This window comes from Poecilia reticulata, chromosome 15, assembly GCF_904066995.2.
Source record: "Poecilia reticulata chromosome 15, P_reticulata-male-v2, whole genome shotgun sequence".
NCBI lineage: Eukaryota > Metazoa > Chordata > Actinopteri > Cyprinodontiformes > Poeciliidae > Poecilia > Poecilia reticulata.
The window spans coordinates 163,861-186,377 of NC_088844.1; the positions used below are offsets into that span (position 1 = coordinate 163,861).

At 39.5% G+C, this 22,517-nt stretch overlaps 1 protein-coding gene across 3 annotated transcripts in view; it reads right to left on the minus strand.

Moving 5' to 3' along the window:
- epas1b (endothelial PAS domain protein 1b) overlaps window positions 1–22,517 on the minus strand; it is a 123,503-nt gene that overhangs the window by 74,957 nt on the left and 26,029 nt on the right. The window contains exon 1 of one of the 3 annotated variants that reach the window (XM_081616071.1): window positions 8,862–9,041. The exons of the other annotated variants lie outside the window; for them this stretch is intronic. Coding sequence (XP_081472197.1) covers window positions 8,862–8,881 — 20 coding nt within the window. The 5' untranslated portion in view covers window positions 8,882–9,041. Of the gene's footprint in view, window positions 1–8,861; window positions 9,042–22,517 lie in introns of those variants that run through there. 3 annotated transcript variants of the gene reach the window in all.

The following is a 22,517-nucleotide window of genomic DNA, read 5'->3' on the forward strand; positions in this document are numbered from 1 at the left end:
GTACATCTCGCTCCAGACTCATTAGGCGTCACTTGGCATGAAGAAGAAGTCCTTCATTGTCTGCAGCGGTTTGCCAGGTTCCCGGGGAGGGAAACGTTTCACAAATTGTGGAAAAAACAGAATGCGAGCGCCGAAAATAGACTGCAAGTATTTTATAGTATGACATGTCATTTTCCTCATCACGTTAAAGGAATTTGTTGACTAATGAGTATCATCTACAATGCTTGAAGTCTTTATTATTATACAGACACAAAAAGGAAGTAGACGTCACTGTTGTGGATCCTGTGTCTGTTTTTAGTCACCATTTGATTCAGACTGAGAAACACATATTGAAACAAAAGTTGAACTTTGGAAACATACATGAACAAATGTGTTTGGAGACCAGCAACGAGGACACTGAGCAGATGTTTCACTGAGAGGAAACTAGTATGAACAGAAGATGATTTGAATTTTAAAAAAGATTACGTTGAGAATGAAAAGCTACTTGACGAACATTAGAGTGATTATTATAATTTCCTCTGCTTAATTCAGTGTTGCTCTAAGAGACATCAAGAGTTAAAAATATGCATTCACACTCTTTTTTCACCCAAGCAAACATGCCAGAAAATAGATCTGGCATGTTTTGTCTCTGTTTTTCTCACTGTTTTTGTCTCTGTTATGAAACCCGTTCCCAGTATGAGGTGAAATCTCAAACAGACAAACAATCCAGAAGCTTCCGCATTTCAACTCCAACATATTAGGAGATTACACAAGCATTTCTGGCCTCCCTCAAGTGTTCACCTTCATGAGTGATGAGTATGGTTTTATGGGCCTGTAGCACATGCATCTGGTAATATGGAGTGAGACAGCGGTCAGAAAAAGGCCAAGCAGTAGAGCGAGCGGTGGGGAATTATGCCAAAAATGATGTCACCCTCCTGGGTTTACCTCACTTCATCTTTTCCAGACAAGCAGCAACCTGCGTGGGAGCTCCAGCACATTTATGTAACAGGAGCAGTTACCAACAGGACATGTAGAACGCTCTGTGGAATTTAGCCCAGGGTTTCCCCCAGTGTATTATAAGCCTAGCGGCCCGCCATGCTTAACTAGCCTGCTGCCAGGCCAAACAATACTTTTGTTTTTAGAAAAATTTATAATTTGAAAGAAAAAGTATATATTTTTTATTTTATATTTTATTTGGATTGCAAGCGTCTCTGTTGCTCTAAGCATTTCACTTGCAGAGCAAATTTATTCATAAAAGAATAATTTAGAGACTTCCGGTTTGCCATGCGGACATGGTAGACGTAGCAACGGACTGCTCCGGAAAAACCCAGCCTTTTATTTAAATTCACCCCACAGAAACCTAATTTTATGCCACCCACCAATACAAAAACAGTATTTTGGTTATTTACCCACTAGTTATGGCCTGTAAGAGCGCGAAAGGAAGCAAGAAGGAGGACGCTAGCCTAACGCTGGAGGCTATCACCGCACTGCTTCAGCAGCACGGTGAGGACCTGAAATCCGAGTTCAAGTCTTCTGCCAACATGCTAAGCTCCAAGCTAGACGAGATGTGGCAGGCCCTGGATGAACAGGCAGAGAGTCTCCTCTTTGGAGCTAGCAACAGAAGATTTGGGCCAGCGAGTGGCTGGCCTCGAAGACTCATGTGCGGCTCTCCTTGAAGAAAATGCTAAGCTAAAAGACAAAGTGGGTGACTTGGAGAGCCGAAGCAGACGGCAGAACATCCGCATCCTCGGTCTGCCAGAAGACACTGAAAGTGGGCGCCCTACTAATTTTTTCTCCAACCTTCTGTGTGAGCTATTTGGGAAAGAGGTGCTCCCGACCCCACCAGAACTCGATCGAGCGCACCGCTCCCTGGCAGCTAAACGGCCCGCAGGACATCCTCCTCGCCCGGTGATCCTTTGCCTACATCGATACCTGACCAAAGACCTCATCATTCGGGAAGCCAGGAAGAGAGGAAAGCTCGACTACAAAGTTGCGTCTCTTCGTATTGTGGAGGACTACAGTCCAGATGTCCTGGTCCAACTGGTAGAGTACAAGGACATCATGGCGGAGCTCTTCAAGTGCGGCTTGAAGCCAGCTCTTCTCTTCTCAGCCCGTCTTCGCATAACGCAATCCAGCAGTGCCAAAAAATTTCTCGGTTCGGTGGAGGAGGCTGAACAGTTCATCAAGAGGCTTCCAAAACCACAGGAAAACCAATAAAGGAGCAATGTTTTACCGAGGGCTTACTCCAGAAACACAGGCAGGCTGCTCTTCCTCAGGGCGCAGCAGGTACTGTAAATACAGTATAGTCTGTCGTCATATTACCTTATTTTCAATGGACTTATTTTGGCCATTCTTTTGGCTTGGACTGGACTTTATGAATGGAAGGGTAGCCTCATTAATACATGTTTGGTTTGTCCCAACAGTATCTGGAACCTCTCTCCATGCTTTTTCTTGTGGTTGCTTTAAATTTTATTACATTACTATTTTTCTAGAGTGTTTGCAGAGGCCAGTAAACTATGTCTTAAAATCTGTCACTGGGGGGGGGGGTTGTATCTATTCCATGCCCACTAGGAGCAGTGGTTAGTTTGCTATAGGTAGCTCTGTTTTTCTGATTTCGAGGTTGTTAGTTACTGGAAGATTGGATCTCTGGGAATGTTACTTTTGAAGAGCTTGCTACCATATTGTTGTTTTCTGTTTGGCAGCTGTTTGTGTTTGGGGGGATGCTTTGGGGCGGCTAAGGTCAATGCTGGTGGTTTTCGCAGGGTACCGTCATTTTTCTTCACTTCTTTTGTTTCAATCTCTGCCTACCATGCTGACACCATACCTATCAAAATAAGCTAACGCACAAACTCTGTAATCATGAGTCAGCATTTTAATTTTTTAAGTTAGAACGTCAAAAGTTTAAACCACCCAGTGGTATTAAACGATTCAATACAGATGTGGCGTTTCTGCAGGAGACTCACATCAGGAGCTCGGACGGGGGACGTCTCCTGACATGCTGGAAGGGAATATGTTTTCACTCTCATTTTCAGGTTAAGGCACGAGGGGTCTCCATACTCATTAGCCAGAGTACTCCATTTGAGGCCGAGAATGTGGTGGCTGATAAATATGGCAGGTTTATTATAGTAAGTGGGAAACTGCAAGGCAATCTGGTCGCCCTGGTCATTGTTTACGCTCCCAATACAGATGATGAGAACTTTTTTAAACAACTATTTTCTTCTCTACCTGACCTCAAATAAATACTCATTGGTCCTGGGGTGCGATTTCAACTGTTGGCTGGACCCAGCTTTAGACCGTTCATCCCTCAAAAGTAATGTCATAAGCAAATCTGCATCAGTCATCCAAACCTTCTATCTGAGTGTGATGTGTGGCATACTTTAAATCCCGACAAGAGGGAATACTCATACTTCTCACCTGTACACAAAACTTATTCAAGAATGGATTATTTTATTACAGATACTAAATGGCTGCAGCAGATCCGCTCTTGTAACTATCAAAGCATAGTTATTTCGGACCACGCCCCACTCACTCTGTCCCTGTCCTTTCCTCACTTCCCCCTAAGTACTGGACCATGGTGTCTCAATTCAACCCTGCTGTCGGATGACAGCTTTGTAAAGTTTATTCAAGACGAGTTACAATTTATTTTTGCTACCAACTCTTCCCAAGAAATCTCCAGCCTTGTAGTATGGGATATCTTTAAGGCCTACATCAGAGGTCAGATTATTGCCTATTCAGAAAAAATTACAAAACAGTCCACTTATGAACAGAACAACCTAATTCAACAAATCAAAGAGGTCGATGTAAAATATGCTGTGAATCAGTGTCCCGAACTGTTCAAAAGGCGTGTTGAACTTAAAAATCTTGACCTGTTGACAACACACTCAGCTGAACGCCTGCTTTTACATAACAAATCCAAATTTTACGTGCATGGCGACAAAGCCCATAAACTTTTAGCAACCATGCTCGAGGGCTCTAGGGCAAGGCAAACTATTTCAAGAATTCGAAAACAAGACGGCAGTATAGTCACAGATCATGGACAAATTAATGATGCATTCAGGGACTTTTATGAGGAGCTCTACAGCTCACAATCACAAACAAATTCTAACATAATTGATGACTTTCTAGCTAAACTTCACATTCCTGCAATCTCACCAGAATTTAAGAACAAGTTAGATGAACCCATCTCCCAGACAGAAGTCTCCCTAGCAATTGCCTCAATGCAATCTGGCAAATGCCCAGGTCCGGATGGTCTCCCCTCAGAATTTTTCAAACAATTCTCAGACTTGCTCTCTGTGAAGCTCAGCTCCACCCTTACTGATTGTTTAAAACAAGGATCCCTTCCTCAATCATTTTACGAAGCTTGTATCACACTTATTTTAAAGAAGGGCAAAGATCCAGTGAAATGCACCTCATACACACCCATCTCCCTCCAATACAGATGTCAAAATGTTATCCAAAATTCTTGCCGGTAGACTTGAAATCATTTTACCATCAGTTATTTCAAAAGACCAAACAGGTACTCATATTTTAATGTTAGAAGGCTGCTTAATATTGTTTATTCCGGTGCCACAGATTCGGCTGAGTGTGTTGTCTCTTTAGACGCTGAAAAAGCCTTTGACCGGGTTGAATTTGACTATCTTTTTGCAGTCAATGGTAGATTTGGCTTTGGAGGAAACTTTATTTTATGGATTAAATTATTATACCAGCAACCATCTGCCATGGTTCGTACCAATTTTCAGACTTCAAAACCATTTAAACTACAAAGAGGCACTGCACTTGTCAGGGCTGTCCTCCTACCCCCTTGCTGTTTGATCTGGCCATAGAGCCCCCTCGCCATTGCACTCAAGACCAGTAAAGAGATATCCGACATCTGGAGGAATGACATGGAACATAAAGTGTTGCTCTATGCAGATTACCTTTTACTTTTTGTTTCCAAACCATCAACCTCACTGCCTTTTGCTCTCACTATATTTAGCCAATTCGGTCAGATTTCTGAGTATAAGTTGAACCTTACCAAAAGTGAACTTTTCCTCATAGGCAATAAAGCTAATTTGTCAGATTTTGCTAACTTGCCGCTCAGAATTGAAAGACAAAAATTCACATACCTTGGTATCACAGTGACAAAAAAAAAACATAAAAACCTGTTCAAAGAGAATTTGATTCAACTGTTGAACCAAGAGAAAGGATCCTTCACAAAGTGGACACCCTTTTCCATATGGGACGTATCAATTCAATTAAAATGAATATATTACCCAAATTTCTATACCTCTTTCAGGCATTACCCATCTGTATTCCTAATACTCTTTTTAATAAACTGGACTCGATTTTTTCATCCTTCATTTGGCAGGGTAAACGCCAAAGGCTTAATAAATTACAACTCCAAAACCTAAACGGCAGGGGGGATTTGCCTTTCCCAATTTCCGGTTTTATTATTGGGCCGCCAACCTTAGATGCTTAGTGTTCTGGTATTTTTACCATGACCTGGGTGGCTGCCCTGACTGGGTGGCTATGGAGCTACGCAGTGGTAACAATATATCCATCCCGGCCGTGCTTTACTCCCCACTCTCGCTCGCTTCAGCTAAACCTATTTTAAACCCTTTAGTGAAACACTCACTGAAAATATGGGGCCAGTTTAGGAAATACTTTAAACTCCACGATTTTTACTTAACCACCTTTTTAAACCATCTGTTCAGGATGGGGTGTTCCTAGAGTGGCACCGGAGGGGGCTCACTCATTTTATCCTTTGAGGAACTTGGTAATAAATATGGTTTACCTAAATCCCATTTTTTTAGATATTTGCAAGCCAGAAACTTTCTTCAGTCTCACCTTTCAGGCTCAGTATCTCTGCCAGAGCATACACTGTTAGAAACCAGCCTATTATTGAACCCGACTCGTAAAGGGCGGTTTCGTTGCTTTATAATAAAATGTTGACTATGAAAGAGACCTCCTCATCTAAACTTAAAATTTAATGGGAAGTAGACTTGAATATTGCTATACTGGACGAGACATGGGCCTCTATACTTAAACTGGTGAATACAACATCTCTGTGTGCGCCCCATTGTCTCATTCAGTTCAAAATAGTACATAGAGTACATCTCTCCAAAAGCAAACCATCTCGTTTCTATCAAGAAATCACCCCATACTGTGACAAATGCAAAACTGCTGTGGCTACACTGGTTCATATGTACTGGTCCTGCCCCGCTCTTGGTCAGTTCTGGACAGATGTTTTCTCAACCAGTAAATTTACTCAACCAGTAAATTTGAAAAACCATGGGGGCCCTTTCTTGACTCATTTCAAAACATACAATAAGGCTCCAGATTAATTAAGTTAATTCACTTTATTACGTTCCACTTCTGTCAGGGATAGGAATGCTAAATGGGATTACTTTGTAGGGATTAATTTTCTGTATATTATTTTGTATCTGTTGGATAAATACCTCTCTGTATTCAAAAACTATATGCATAAAAGGTAAGAACACAATAATAAGACAGTGATTAAAAAAAAAAGATAAATTTATAGTTTATGCATTTAAAGCTGGGAGAGCAAACCAATCAAAACTGCTTGATCTCAGTGCGGATCACACACCTCCTCTCAATCAAACTGGACACAAGATGACCTGTATGGATATTTACATCAACCACATATGTGAAATTATTTTTCTTTGGCGCTTACCTCCAAATCAAGGTAAGCGTTTAAACCCCACCGCATTAGCTCTGGTTGCGCAGTTCAATGTGAACCGCAGGAACTTGTACACAGCAAATCCAGCAGGCCCAAATTAACACTGTCAGATTTGATTTCAACACTTTTAAAGTGTCTATATGGGTCCACACCAGAAAGTGTTAATTTAACTCTTTTTGGAGAGTTGGTACCTTAACTCTTATAAAGTGTCAGATATCAAATCTGCTGGAGTTAATAACTTAACACTTACTAACATTAATGCAGTGTTAGATCTTAATATTAACTCTCACAGAGTATTTTTTAACTTCATAAGAGTTATTTGTAATTATATTTGTAATATTAAATAGGTATTTCATTGTTTGAACATTTAAAAATTCTTTGGAAAATAAACATTTAATAAAGAGGCAATAATTTTCTCGCATTTATTTCAAAACGTGCACCATAATTACTAGGGCTGTATAAATAAATCGATTCGGCGATATACATCGAGTTTTCATCCGCGAATATCGATCCGTTAGGGTCCATAGCCTTATAGCTCTTTTCAACATCTAGTTTGTTATGGCGTAGCAGCAAGACTCTGCCTCCCTTAGTCTCACTTTCAACTTGAGCTTAAAGTGCACATTATAAACTACACACCAGTTTTCAAATTGTGTTAATAGACCCAAGTATAACCGGAGTTATGCTAAAATTAGTAAACCATATTTTTCCGAATGTCAGAGAAATGTCAAAAGCGCCGCCATTCCCCGGCTTTACCGATTTTGTGAGAGGGAATTAGCTTCCAAACGTACAAAACGAAACGAAACATTAGATTCCTGTGTTTTTGGAAATGTAAAATCTTCAATAAATAACGATGGGCTGTATTTTGTTGCTGAGAAACGAAGTAAAGTTGCGCAAGTAACCGTGAAAGAGAAGCCGAACGGAGAAGCGGAAAAGAGTAGCGGCCCGAACGGAGCAGCTGAAAAAGCAGCGAGATCGCGAAATTAATGCAAATTTCGACTGGTAGAATTCACTTCGTAATTAGTTTTTAGCTTAGCGGTTTCTGTTCGGTATATAAAGGATTACCTGAAGAATGAACATGGGTTGATAACATCCGAAGCGGGCGCGCAGCGGCGCTGGGTTTTGAGCAGGAAGACGAAGAGGAAAAACCCCCAGCCGGAATCCGCGGCGCAGTGAGGATTTCCATGATAACAATGGCTGATCGATCATTCTTATTAGCAACAGACAAAGAGTATAAGAGACTTAGAGTACTATGAGATCCTGGCAGTCTGAGAGGCAGCTACTCAGAGATCCAAGCAGGGGAATAGCGGCGCTGCGTAGCTGCCGGGAGTCGATCACTACGGGGTGAGGCGGAGCCACTACTTTAACAGTTAGAAGAAAGCAGCTTACAGCCACGGCTAACTCCGGGAGCCAAGGTAGAAAAGCCTTTTTCCCCATAGTCCAAAAGACTGCATTTGTGGCTGCATTTTACTCCAAAATGTAGCCACAGTTAGCCACAGTGTCCAAAAGAAAAAACACAAGTGCAATCATTTGCATATTGAGAGTCTACAGAGGCTGATAATCTCCCCACTCTGCTCTTGGATTACCATTTAAACTTTTGAGTTTTATGTCAAATCCACATGAATTAAATGACAGAAACTAATTCTCTCACTGCATCTTTGATTCATTTTGTCCAGCTGCAGACTGCTAGACTGTCCAATCACAGTCAGGTATTGTGTAGTTGGTGCTTTTAATCAGTTTTCAGTTAACTAAATTCAAGTCTATGTAACACAAAATGTCATTAAAATCACTCTGTCTTTTAAAAATCTTTCAGAAAATCGTAAAAATGCACTGAATCGTATCAAATTGTATCACTCAACAAATATCGGGATACATAACGTATCGTGACCAGAATATTGTATCGTATCGTGAAATTATTGTATCACTACACGCCTACAAAACATTACAACGTGGAATAATGTGCATGTTTCACATGTCACTTTCATTCAAATATTGGTTATCAAATGGTCTGGCATATCAGCTGTGCAATACAAAATGCAGTATGCTCAATACATTTTTCTTCAATACCATATGCATGAAATTGTTCAAAGTACAAGGTGGATAAAGTAAAGCCTGTATCAATGCAATGCAGTTCATGTAATATGATAGAGTACATTTTCTTTTAACACGTAAATTGCCAGATATGTACAGTACATAATAGACCAACCTAATAATCAGATCCATCATTTCTTATCCAGTTTCTGTTGATAAGAGTCAGTTCCTCTCTGCACTCCACCAGAGAGATGTCCTCTCACTAACAGACTGTCTTCAGGTTGTTGGGCTGTTCGTGAAGTTTGGCCGGAGACACCAACATGCTACTCTACTGCATCGGACAGTCTTCAGTCTCTGAGTAGGACAGCAAGTGTCGGTCTCTGGATCATAACAAACAAAAAACATAACAATAAGGAATGGAGCGAAGGAATACATTTTTACTACAACAAGCCTCAATTACAGAAATGTAGGGTTTCAGAGATATTAACACTTACAGAATCATTTTTAGAGCTTGAATCTTCGAAGAATCCATAGAGGGATCGGGAGGGGAAGGTTAGGCTGACGACTGGCGATTCATCCTCAACCAGACTGGTTCTAATATATACAAAAAGGCAATAAAAGGATTAAAACATGCTGCAAAACGTATAGTATATAAGAAGACTCAACAGTGGGATTAATACTCTCAATGTGAAAAAGGCTTTTACATTTTTTCAAAGGAAAAAAATGGATCAGAAAGGTTGATAAATCTGACCAATTTGCTTGTAAACGTTCAACATCATGAAAAAACATACTCCAGATTATTACGGATCTCTTTAAGTTAGCCAATAATTTGATTAAATGTTCACCGGCTCAATTTTTTCCAACACTTATACTCCGCTAGCATTCGGCATGCTAAGCTAAATATGCTAACACCGAGCCGTGTGGCGAACGTGACGTCTATCATACAGGTTGAGCTCAACTCAAAATAATAGTTATAAACCATCTTAGAAAAAATGACTTACCAAGCGTGGTAAACACCTCAAACAGATGGAAAGTAAATAGTCCTGAAATGACTTTGCTGCTGTCGCTTCGCTTCGGTGGGAATCTGTGATTCTGGGGCGGAGTCAGTGAATTAACTCCTTCAGTGTTAGAGCCGCTGGTGGAGTTCAGAGTTAAGAAGTAAAGAGTTATTGATTCGATCTTAACACCTCTAGATTTGATATGGATACACTTTTGTAGCCCGGGTGTAAATTTCTAGCTTTCACCGGTTTCTCAAACTCGTCATTAAATCACGTGATAATCCTGATAATAGTGTCGCTCTCACGAGACTATGAAGCAACCAATCACTGCCCAGTTTCTAAGGTCACATGTTGTATTGCAGCCTATTGGCTGGCTATATTAATTTGAGCAGGAAGTTTGAACACTAGATGCATTGGGGGGAGCAGAGCAGAGCTGAGCAGAGCAGAGCAGAGCTGAGCTACAGGTTTGTTGAGCGTTATTCTTTATATTCTTCACCTTATTTTATTCTATATAAAAATCGTCTAACTATAATGGCGCCATAGGAGCCGATTACCACCAGACCAGCCAGGAGAGATGTCAGTTGTATGTAGAGCAACCGGCGGATCTGGTGAGTGTTTGACGTAGCGGTTAGCAATATGCTTGGTTGTGTGGGGTTGAGTGAACCCACACTGGGTTGAATAATGAAGTTTTAATGTCTCTAAATAGGATATTGATTGGATTGATAATGAACTTGATATTTATTGAATATAGATTTGTGTACACATCAGAATGATTGAAGTGGATTTCAAAGTTTATTGGTCCTGTTTATTTGTACAGGCCAGAAGATGGCGAGCTAAATGTCCAGGCCTAGAGCCATAAGAAAAAAGATTGCACTACGTGTGTGAAGACTTCCGCTCTCCTGCCAGGATGGTAGGAGGCTCCTTGTAGCCTGAGAACTTTTTCTGTCTCATCTTGATTTCGGATTTCCCACCTGGGACCTAAACCACATCAAGTCAAGCACCTTACCCAGAGTCAGCCTGTCTTGGGATTTGATTACCCCAGCTTGGGGTCAACGGACTGAAGGGTGTGGGCTTGGTCAACTGTGGGGATTAATTTACTTTGGTTTTGTTTGTTTATTTTCTTCCCTAGTATTGCGCATGTTTTGTTTTTGTATGGCCTTTTAAATGTCTGTTTTTCTTGTTGGATTTATATGTGTTGTTGTCTTTCACCGTCAATATAACACACTGGCACACTGCAAATCTTCAGACTCCGTGTCTCCTTCATGAGTCGAATGCTAGTCTTCTGGGAAACCAGCCCAATTGATCCATTTATTCATATGGCATTCTTTAAATATACTACACTTTGTTTTAACACTGGATTTTAACTACTAATAATATACACCCCAAAGTTACATAAACAGAATGTGACTCTATTAGAGTAAAATTAACTCTGCTTTTGCATGAAGTCTACCAACACCAAAACATTTAACACTTTTGAATTTGCTGTGTAGTGGCGCTGTCAGAGGTGCGTGCTGAGGAACGATGAGAATGATTTATCTTTGTGAATAAAGAATTATATGCGGTGTTTACATCTCAGCATGCTCCCCAGCTTGTTGAGATGCTTATAAGCAGTTTATGTATATGTTCACGGTTGGCAAACCAGTGGTGGGAAGTAACGAAGTACAAGTACTTCATTACTGTACTTAAGTAGAGTTTTCGTGTATTTGTACTTTACTTAAGTAGATTTAATAATGGGTACTTTCTACTTTTACTCCACTACATTTTACAGTAAGTATCTGTACTTTCTACTTCACTACATTTCTACAAAGGTGTCGCGTTACTCGTTACATCCAAGTCGCATTGACCTTTTATCCGTTAAAATGTGAAGTTCAGGAACTTAAGGTGGTTTCTGATTTCCTGTCTCATACTCATAAACTACAACATTCTCACCCATAAATGTACAATTATATTTTTAATATCAATAGCATTTTTGATTTTTGAAACACCAATCCTAAGCATATTTCAAAATAAACTCCTTTTTAAGCCGTTTTTAAACTGGTTTATATTCGTACTTTTTTTAACTCATCATTTAATCCATTTCATAAATCTATTCCACACACTGATGAACAAAAACTCTGTTTAGTTGTTCTAATACATTGTTTTTTAAATTTCCTTCTCCTCTTAAATTCTAACCCCCCTCTCTGTCACAAAACATTTTTTGAATATTGTTTGAAAGAGGATGGTTTATTACTTTAAACATACATTGTACAGTTTTGAATTTTACTAGGTCCCAGAATTTGAGTATATTTGATTTAGAAAATAACCAGTTTGTATCTTCCCAATATCCCACTTTATATAATATTGAAGTTGATTTTTTTTGTACTATGACAGCAGCTGTAAATTAGTTTTGCATGTATTGCGCCAAATAGCCACACAATGTGAGATGTGGTGTCAGAGTATTATGCAAAATAAAGAGAGATTTGTTGTTCAGAACATCTTATTCCCTTCAAAACAGCAACACTTTAGGCTGGTTTTGATTTTACTAGATCTGGTTTCCAGTTAAATTTATGATTCAATATGACAACCAGAAATCTGATCTCATATACTTGTTCTAAATCAACTCTGTCAATAGTTATTTTGATTGCATTATTTTCTTGCTTGTTGCTAATATCATGTATTTAGTTTTATTTAAGTGTAATAACTTATTGTTTTTGAACCAGTTTTGTTTTTTCATTTCTGTAGTGACCACCTCTGACAGTTGGATATTTTCTCTGTTACAGAAGATACTAGTCTCATCTGCAAATATAACTAGGCCTGAGCAGCTAAGCGCTGCGAAGGTCTATTGAAATTGTGCTGTCTATTATTATTAATAATATTCCACCGTCTTTACGCGCCTTTTTGGAGGCTTTATCATATTCAAAAACTCACCAAACTTGGCATACACATAGAGCCCGTGTAAAATTCACGTATTTTAAGGTCGTTGCAAAAATCACAAAAGAAACGGCTCAACGGCGCCACCTAGCAACTTTCAAAAGACCTTTTCCTAATATCTTTCTTTATCGTAGAGACATGACATTTGGCACACCTGTAGAGCGCCTCAAGGCGCTCAGAATTTATAATTAATGTCATAGTGCAAGTATGACAGGAAGTCGGCCATTTTGGATTGAAGTTCCGATTTTGATCCCATTTTGGCCGTTTATAGTCTTTGCATTTGATCAAACTCCTCCTAGGGATTTCGATCGATCGGCTTCAAACTTGGTCAGATCATTCATAAGGCATGGCCGATTAAAAGTTATCACAGGTTTGCAGTTTCGTGGATGCTAAAGGGGGGTTTTCTGGGGTCAAACTTTACCTATTCGCCATGAAACACAAAACTGTTATAACTCCTACACAAAAACTCACAGAGGTACCAAACTTTCAGTGATTGATCATCGCGTGACCTACAATAACCCAATGGTCAAATGATGACATCACTTAGACCACGCCCTCTGAGAACAGAAAGAAGTGCCATGTTTTACTTTGAACGGTCGCTCTCTGACCCCTTTGAGCTAATCAACATGGAACTGTGTCACAGACAGAAGACATGTTGGTGTAATGTGGATTCCAACCCCATTTGTTTTCGCTGGAGTAGGCGGGCGTGGTGGCGTGGCGAAGTGACCTGTAACGCCGTTTCCATACGTTTGACTCTAGATTCCACAGTTTTGAGCAGAGCTGCACCAAACTTGACATGAGTGATTCTGGTTGGATCCCGTTCGATCCTATATTGTCATACTCTGATGTCATCTAGGCCTTGCCCCCTCAAAACAGAAACTTTTTTTTTTTTCCCTTGGAAAGCTCCATCTCTGGCTCTCTCCAAATAATCAAGATGAGTCTGTGTTGGATGACAGATATCAAGTTGGTCTCACTTGCTTTAAAGTGCCAAGTGTTTTCAATGGAGGGCGTGGCGAAGTGACCTGTAACGCCATTGCCATACGGTTGGCTCTAAATTCTATATTTTCGAACCGAGCTGCACCAAACTCACTAGGATGCATTCTTATCCATCCCCGAACAGGAATCCATAGTCGTCGATGGGCATGGCCTAATTTCTCAACAGCGCCCCCTAGAATTTTTTTTTTTAAATCAGCCCCAAGCCATGCTTTAACCCAGAATTATGAAAGTTGGTACACTTGTGTATTTTGTTAGGAGGTACAAAAAAGTCTCTTGGAGCCCCATAGGATGTCAGCCATTTTGGATCAAAGCCGCCATGTCCTCTTTTTTAGACGTCACATCTGATCAAACTCCTCCTACAGCTTTTGACATACAGACTTCAAATTCACTCAGCACAGTCTTGAGACATTGAATGTCAAAAGTTATCAGAGGATTTTTTTGTACATCAAAGCAGGTGGGCATAGCTAAATGTCAAAATTTCACTATTCGCCACAAAACATCAAGGTGCAATAACTTCCATATACAAGGTCACAGCTGCAGACTTCCTGTCTCACTGCAGACCAGCCCTCATCACATTTAGGTGGTCAATTGATGACATCACCTTAGCCCCGCCCACTCACTTCTGACAGAAAGTCACCTTTTTTTCAAATGTACATCTTACTTTTACTGTATGATTCATATGGGTTTAATCTTGTGCCAACTGACATAAAATGACATGATGATGAACTCTGTCAATGCAGGCTGAACCGTGTGGGCATGGCCAAATGGTAACTTGCAGTCCCTCACCATATGCAAACGATTGTCTCTACATCACATGTGGAACATCCGATTGGCACCAAACTGGATATGTATGACCTTTATTCAACGCTAAAGAGTCCAACACTATTGAATTGTCATTTGACTCCACTGCGCCCTCTAGGTTGATCCAACAGCTCTATCTCCTTGCTAAATCGGCTGATCTGCACCAGATTTGTTGAGCGTCGTCTGGGAGCACTGCCGAACGTGTCGATGAGTATCGCCAGGGGGACGTGAGCGGGAGCTGCGCAAGAGCGTCAGCGGTGGCTGGCGGGCAGCGGTGCTTGGACCCCCGCGTTGGCCAGTAGGCCTGAGCGGAGCTGAGCTGCAAGGGTCGTTGGAGGCTGCTTGCAGCTTTAATGTATTAAATAATAATAATGTTATTATTTTGTTTCTCTTTCACACCGAAGAGTGTTGTTCTCATGAATCCCGAGAGAGTATGCCGCATTTACTGATCCGGAAAATATCTGATTTGTTGCTTAATGACTTATCAGTCAGGGTCAATAAAGCAAAAGTATATCAACCAAATAATAAATAATCAATAATTCTGATACTGATTCTGGAATCAGAAGTTTAATATCAGCCAACACTGATCCGATACAGAAAAACAGTCCTGAACTGACTGAGTAGAGTTAAAGATTTGTTTTTTAAATACAGACAAATCTACTGAATTACACATTTATTTTATAACTCTGCACCAGCACAGCACACTTAAATACAACAACAGCTTCACAAGCTATTCAAACATAGAAAACTAAACTGCAACACATTTTCTTTCAAATGGTTCAGGAAGTGCAATTAGGAAATCTAAATATAATCAAAAATAACTAATGAAGAATAAGGTTGCTCAGAGCATAAAGCAGAGTTAGACACAATAGATCTACCCTTATTTCCCTCTAAGATTAGTAAAATATATTCATTCATTCATTCATTCATATGAAACAGGCACATTGTCCCTAGATTGCCTGATCTAGAATTCTTCTTGATGTTGAAAGCGATACAAATATTATTATCTTAGTGCATATCTAGCTGGAACAATGCACAGTTTTCCAATTTAGGGACAAAAGAAAAGTATAAAAATAAATAAATTCTGTATATATAAAAAAACTCCTTATGCAACAAATAAAGCATTCCTTATGCTAAAGGAAGAAACCAATTTTAAAAGTAATCTCTCTCAATTTTGCCTCAGATGCTAAAAAGGCAATATTACCTTTCTGGTTGTGACCTAAAGCTTTCACAAAAATGCATAGCCAACCATCCAAACACAGATTAAAAAGCAGATAGCGTACAATTAGCAGAGCACAAAAGCGCCATTATCTTATCTGATGCAGCGTATGTCCCACCGTCTGCCAGTCTCTGAGACTTAAACTCATTAACCCTTGACTGACGATCGCCTGAACCCTCATTACTGATGCGGCAGCCACCAGATCAGGTCAGCCCAAAGGGCTAATTTCAGCAAAGCTCTGGTGTGTGTGGTTCTCCCCTCCTTGATTGTCTGGAGCCATTGTTGCCCTCCTGTGTCCCAGCAGTCTATTTTCAGGATGTGAAACAATAGAGGCCCACCAGGCCGCAAAGGCTCCTGATGCACCCGCTGAACCCGTTCGCGTCCATCCTCACAAACACAAAGCAGAGATCAAAGGTGACGCCGAAGGCTGTGCACTCAGGTAAAGTTTTAACTTCTGTTTGTTTTTTTCTCATTTTGCTATGATGTTACTGCCTCTCTTTTGCAGCTTTATATCATATTTCCATCCATTAGTGCTGACACGCAACATTATTTAGGGCCCTATGATTTCTGCATTTAATGAACAAAATGGAATCCACTATACAACACAGTTTTACAGGATGTGATATCGGTGGGTTCAGATGGGAGAATAAAAATGAGCCAAGGTCCTTGTGGAAGTCTGCAGGTTTTCATGGTGTTCAGTTAAACTCTAAAGCATTTTTATAAGGGAAATTTAAATTTATGTTAGAAACAAGATTTTTAGTTTTGTTCATAATGTTTGAGTTCTTTAAAAAAATTAGGTGGAAACACTTTTTGTGAAACCAATGTTCTGTTGAACCACATTAGTTTGAAACCAAATTCATTTGTGAAATAGTAACAGGAAATGTTGACCTCTAGCTATTGATTTGTTCTTTTTTTCCCCCATATACACAATACATACTTTTTGTGTTAATAAATGTGGTTAAAATTGGGAAAAAAATGGAATTCAGAAAAATAAAAATGGAATAATTAAAATTTATTGGGAAAAAAATAAAATGGAATGTGGAAAAAAATAAATTATTAGTTATTAGTTATTATTAATTATTATTAGCATATTGCCAATTTAAAGCAACAAAGCATACAGATTCTCATGTGCTTAGATTGAAAGAGACAGGAGATCAATTTGTGCGATAAAAGCAGGGCCGTATTTAGGAGCATAAAGACTCCTTTGTGCTCCAGCAAAGGTCCTCTATCCAAAATAAAGAAAAAAAGCTTTTTTTTTCATGCAAATCCTCTATCCAAAAAAAAAGAAAAAAATAGCATTTTTTTATGCAAATTAGTGCCGTAATATGTAGAAGTTTCCCATCAGTAGGTATATAACATCCCATGTGAGATGACTCCATGTTGGTCCCAAAAAGATGTACTTCAGAGGTTTCAAACATTTCAGCAGGGTTTCCCAAAGTGTATTATAAGCCTGGCGCCCGCCACTTGTGTGAAATTATTTTTCTTTGGTGAACTCCAAATCAAGGTAAGAGCCCCACCGCGTTAGCTCTGGTTGCGCAGTTCAATGTGAACCGTAGGAATATAGTGGCGCTTTCAGAGGTGCGTGCTGAGGAACGATGAGGATCAGTGGCGCAAAAAGTGGGTATGCAGGGTATGCAACGCATAGGGGCGCAGCACCAGAGGGGGCGCCAAAACCCCGTCTGGAGGGGGCAGCGCGCCGATGATGTTTTCCCATACACTTCTGCGCGCCTTACGCTCCTTCACCTCACGCACATAACGAGGTAAATGTAGCGAGTTAAACCCTTCACGTATCGTCGCCTCGGGGGGTGGGCGTCACTCCTTCACCCTGACATTCCTTCCCTCGGGGAGGCGGGGGGCGCCGATCTATGTTTTCGCATCCACCTGAATAATGTGTAGTTGCGCCACTGATGAGGATGATTTATCTTTGTGAACAAAGAATTATGTGCGGGGTGTACATCTCAGCACGCTCCCCATCTTGTTGAGATGCTTATTTTATGCAAGTGTTCGTGGTTGGCCGGAGCGTTAGTAGTTAACGAACCAGCGCTAACCTCATCATGCAGATTCAGCCCGGTGAGGAGCTTTCACGCTGTCCTGGTAGTCACGCATCACGCTGGTTTTATATTATATTAGTCTTTTTAGTATTATTTTTCCGGTTACACTATGCACCAAATCATATCAAATATGATAATATCGGTTTCATTGCCAATCTTACTTACGTTTCTTTGTGCAATGACAAACTAAGTCTAAATGCTTTGCCCACTTAGTCAGCCAGAGTTAAAGCGCGGCGCCGCACCTAGATCAGAAAAACTTTTTCCCATAAACTCGAGCAACCAAAACAGTTACTGTGAGCTTTTTAAAAGCTCAACAGACACTAAATGGAAGAGCTACTAAATCCACATTAGCGGCAATAATTAAATGGCTATTTGTTGCGCATCTCGGCGCGCAGAGCAGTCGATTTAACTGTCATGCAGGGCGGGTCCAAGGCTGTATGAGGCCTGGAGCAGAATTTGACTTAGGGGCCCCTCTTGATGCTAAAAATATCAGCACCTCTAACAGCTTCGGTGTTAAGTAAGTTTACTAATTTGCATTTGTGAAAAAACAACTCAAACTCAAAGATAACTCACAGCATCAGATTGTAGCTATGGTAACAAAACAATCAATGAATATTGTTCTTTCAACTTTTACAAAGTAAACTTACCAGCTCTTAAAACATTACATTTAAATGTTACAGTTTAAAATATTTTAATCTATGTATGCTGAAACCATTAAATCAAATTTAGCAGCATTGATAATCTCAATAGCCCCTGAAGCCATGGGGGGCCTTATGAAGCCACTGACTTAATTTGGATTAAACAGAAGGACAAATAATTGATATTCATTTTAATTGCATGTTTTGATTTGTTGTTTTTAAGACTAGTTAATACCGTTTCACTGGTAATGTTTTCCTGTATAGCAGGGGTCCCCAAACTACGGCCCGCGGGCCGGATCCGGCCCGCCTCCACATTTGGTCCGGCCCCCTGAACAATACCAGAGAGCATTCTGATTTGTTTTTCATATATTGTATTTTTCGGTTTATATGTGGATTTTTTTTCAACCACCAGGGGGCTCTTGAGCAGGAAGTGTGTCCTGTAAACTGTGGGTGTTTTGTTTTGCATGACGCATTGCTACCATCTGTTGGACTTTTGGGGAACTGTTCGACTCTTATGTTATGTACGGTTGTTTGCCAGCGATAGAGCAGATGAACACACGTGTCTGTTATGAACGCCGCATTCCAGGTCAAGTTCTTCGAAGCAATGCCTGTAAGTAGCAGCTTATACTTCAAAACGAGCCTTTATGTTAACATATGATAAAAGAAGTAACGTGTTTATTGAATTAGTTTTGGAAATACCTGCGGGCGATTTGATTATGTGCTACGTCATTGCTAACTAGCAGGCTGCTAAGATTTCTCAGGTCGCTACGTAGCATTGCAGCTCATAGCATTCTGAGGTAGCTGTTGTATCAGTTGTACTATGTATCTGAATATAAAACACTTCTGTAAGCTGCTCTGAGCTCATCCTGAGTCGTTTGTTTTGACAGTTTCACTCCATTCTACATGGAAATAAAGGAAGAACTAATTAATCCAGACTTGTGTGAAAGGAGTTAGGCTGATTAGTTTTGGTACAAGACACCATAGCGAGACCATTACAAAGTGAATCATTGAAAATAAAAGAAAGCGCCCATTAAAACGGAATTAGGTTTTAATAGGGAATTGAAATTTGAGAATGTTGTTGATCAGTTAAATAGCATTGAAGGAAAATGCTATTTAACAGCTTTTTAAATAATGCTGGGATCATTATGAGAATTTGAGGTATAGATATTAGGATCCAGTAGATGGCAGTAGTGCAACAATAATGGATGCAAGCTGCTGTTGAAATCTAAAGAAAAAGGCGCCCATTTTCATTTAGCACATGCTAGTGGCAACACGAAGGATCAGCACTTTTACTGTTACAGTTACCATACGGAAACTACCGTAATCAGTTCAGTTAAATCTAAACTTGGCAACTTTTTCTTTTTCAACCGTAATAAATGTGATATTCAATTGACCTGTTATTACTCAGATTTTGGATGTCCACCCCCCTCTGCGCTGCTGCATCGTTGTGGAAAACCTGGAGATATCTGCGGCTTATATGTGTATGTTTACTGGTTAAAAAAAAACAAAAAAAAAAAAACTTTGGGGTTGTGGCTTATAGTCCGGTGTGGCTCATAGTTAGGAAAATACAGACTATGATCCTTCCTGGATTTTTTCTGTGAAGAACCCAGAGAGGGTTATTTGATTGTGCTTTCTGAAAAACAATAAATTTTTACATTTACGAACTCCTGCAATCGTCACACTTTTTCTGTTACAAACTGACTCTGGCCCCCCACCAGAGAAGGGAAACGTTATGTGGCCCTCACAGGAAAAAGTTTGGGGACCCCTGCTGTATAGTGTCACGTTGAGAATTAACCCTTTTACTCCGGAGTTTCGAGCGTCTGCCTAAATAAATCTTCCTTATTTTAATTGTAAGTAGTTCTTTAAATGTCCTATGAGATTATATACTTACCCATGTATCCATAACAACCGGAACTTTCAATATCCAGCAAGTTATTTTCGCAATATACCCTCTATTAAACAAGTGCAGGTGCAGTCCAGGACAGTCGGGTCCAGTGGATATGATCAAGAAATTATGTCGAAAAGTGGAAAGAAAAAGTAGCATGTTGAGTGGAGGGCACGCTGAAAATGCTTGCTCACTTTTAAGACAAATCTTGTGTCAAATTTCATCCTGATCAGACGACTGTGACTCACCTCGATGCTTCAAACAAGGTCAACACAACAATTATGAATCTATTTCCTTCCACATTTGATGGGAACTAACTGTGTTGGCACCGGTCACTGAGATGCAATGATCCTGACCAAAGACAGTGAAAAACAGAATCCTTCCTCACGTTTTCCTGTTTGAACCCTTTTTCGTTTTTCCTGAATGGTGCGTTTTCTGCATGTTTTTCATTTGTGAAGGCTGGACCTTTTTTTTAATTTCTTTTTACTTTTTTGTAAAAAAAAAAATCAAAAGTACTTTGATTTTACCAGCTGGAAAATCTTTTAACAGTAAAAATTTATGTGGTTGGAGGTGTACGTAAAATTGAAAAGTACATTTTAGTGAACAATAATATAATAATATATAATACCTAATATTCACAATATATGGGGTTTCTAAAAAAACATTAAAAGTACAAACTGTGAACCATGCATGAAATTTGCGGCACCACAATGAAATCAGATAATCCTCTCAGATTGAATTCTGTCATTATTTGTAATCCCAAAGGTCCTACGGAATGTATGACTGAAGAGAAAAAAAAATACTTTTTCACTCAACATTACCTGCACGTCATGGAATCTGTTATATATAGACCTATAACACTTATCAAAACCATTGACTGTTCTTGTATTTGTTCATTGACAAAAAGTCATTGACCTTATCCATTATTTAAAATAATAAAAAAAATAAAATCACCCACCAATAAATCCATGCATTCAAATGGTTTAATGGATGAGTTTGAAAGGTTTAAAAAGGTTTTTTAACAGAAACGGGGACCTTCACCGATTCATGGTTTAGTATTTGAGAATGTTTCTGTGGAGCATAACTTCAAATTATTCAAGAAATATCTGCATAGTCACAGACGTTTTGTAGAGCATATCTAAGAAATTTGAGAAAGAAATGCAGCTTGAAAAAGCTGAAAAACCAGCTGCATGCCATCTGACGCCATTTCTGGTGTTTGCAGCCAATTTATTTTCCTTGCTGCGGATATAAACAGGTGAGTTTTCATCCTCACCTTAAAGGAAATCAGTGTTTCAGCGTCCTAACAGTAGTTTTCTGAAAGTTTCTTCCATATTTATGGCGCATAGAAACCGAATTCTGCTTCTCTGTGTTCTGGTTCTGGGATTGCACAGGTGTAAATCCAGCGTGAGCGTCTTGGCCATAGACATAATATAAGAATAGATGCCTCATGGACCGCTCTCACCTATTGTCACTGACGAGATTTAGGGCGGTCATCTTAGAGCGGTCGAACGCTTCACTCAGCGTTATATGTTTGACAGGCACAATGACATCAGCGCATTTAATTGATTATTACATGCTTTTTTGTTACTGGAAACCTTATACAAACAGCCATCAAAGCTACATTTATAAACAATTGTATTTTTTTTGTATTTTTTAATTGTATTGATACATAGTTCAGTGTATTTAAATATGCTTAGTGGGGAAAACAGTAGAATAGGAATAGAATATTCTGATACTGATGTATGATGAGCATTTTACAAACCACACAGCCGTTCATTATTTAATACATTATTTAGTAATATCAATACATATTTATGTAAATATACAAACACAAATAAACAATGATTAATAATGATACAAATAATGAGTAATACTGAATAATATATATTAGTATCGCCTAATATACATTATGTATCGACTGTTTTCCAGCAGACGAGTTCTAGTTTCAGTCATTCAGCAGCTGAGATTGAGTTCAAAATCCAATGCGAGATTCATCCGTGCTGCAGTGAATCCGTCTCTCTTTAAAGATATTTCCCACTTATTCCTAACATCGTGTCTTTAGGAAACCTTCAAAACAAAAATGGAAGATTTGGGAGGTATCTTACTTTTGACAGAGTGAAAGAATTGAATATAAATAATAGTCTTTACCAACTGTGTAAACTTTGCTGGTCAATGTTATAACAAGTAATAGAAGTTTTATAATATATGTTACATTGTTTCATTTCTAATGTAGGCTCTTGTGTCAGATAATCTAAGTCAATGTTGGAGAATACTTTTTTAGATTTACGGAATCTCAGTTAGTCTTCGTAGCGGGGCTGAACCCAGTATTACAC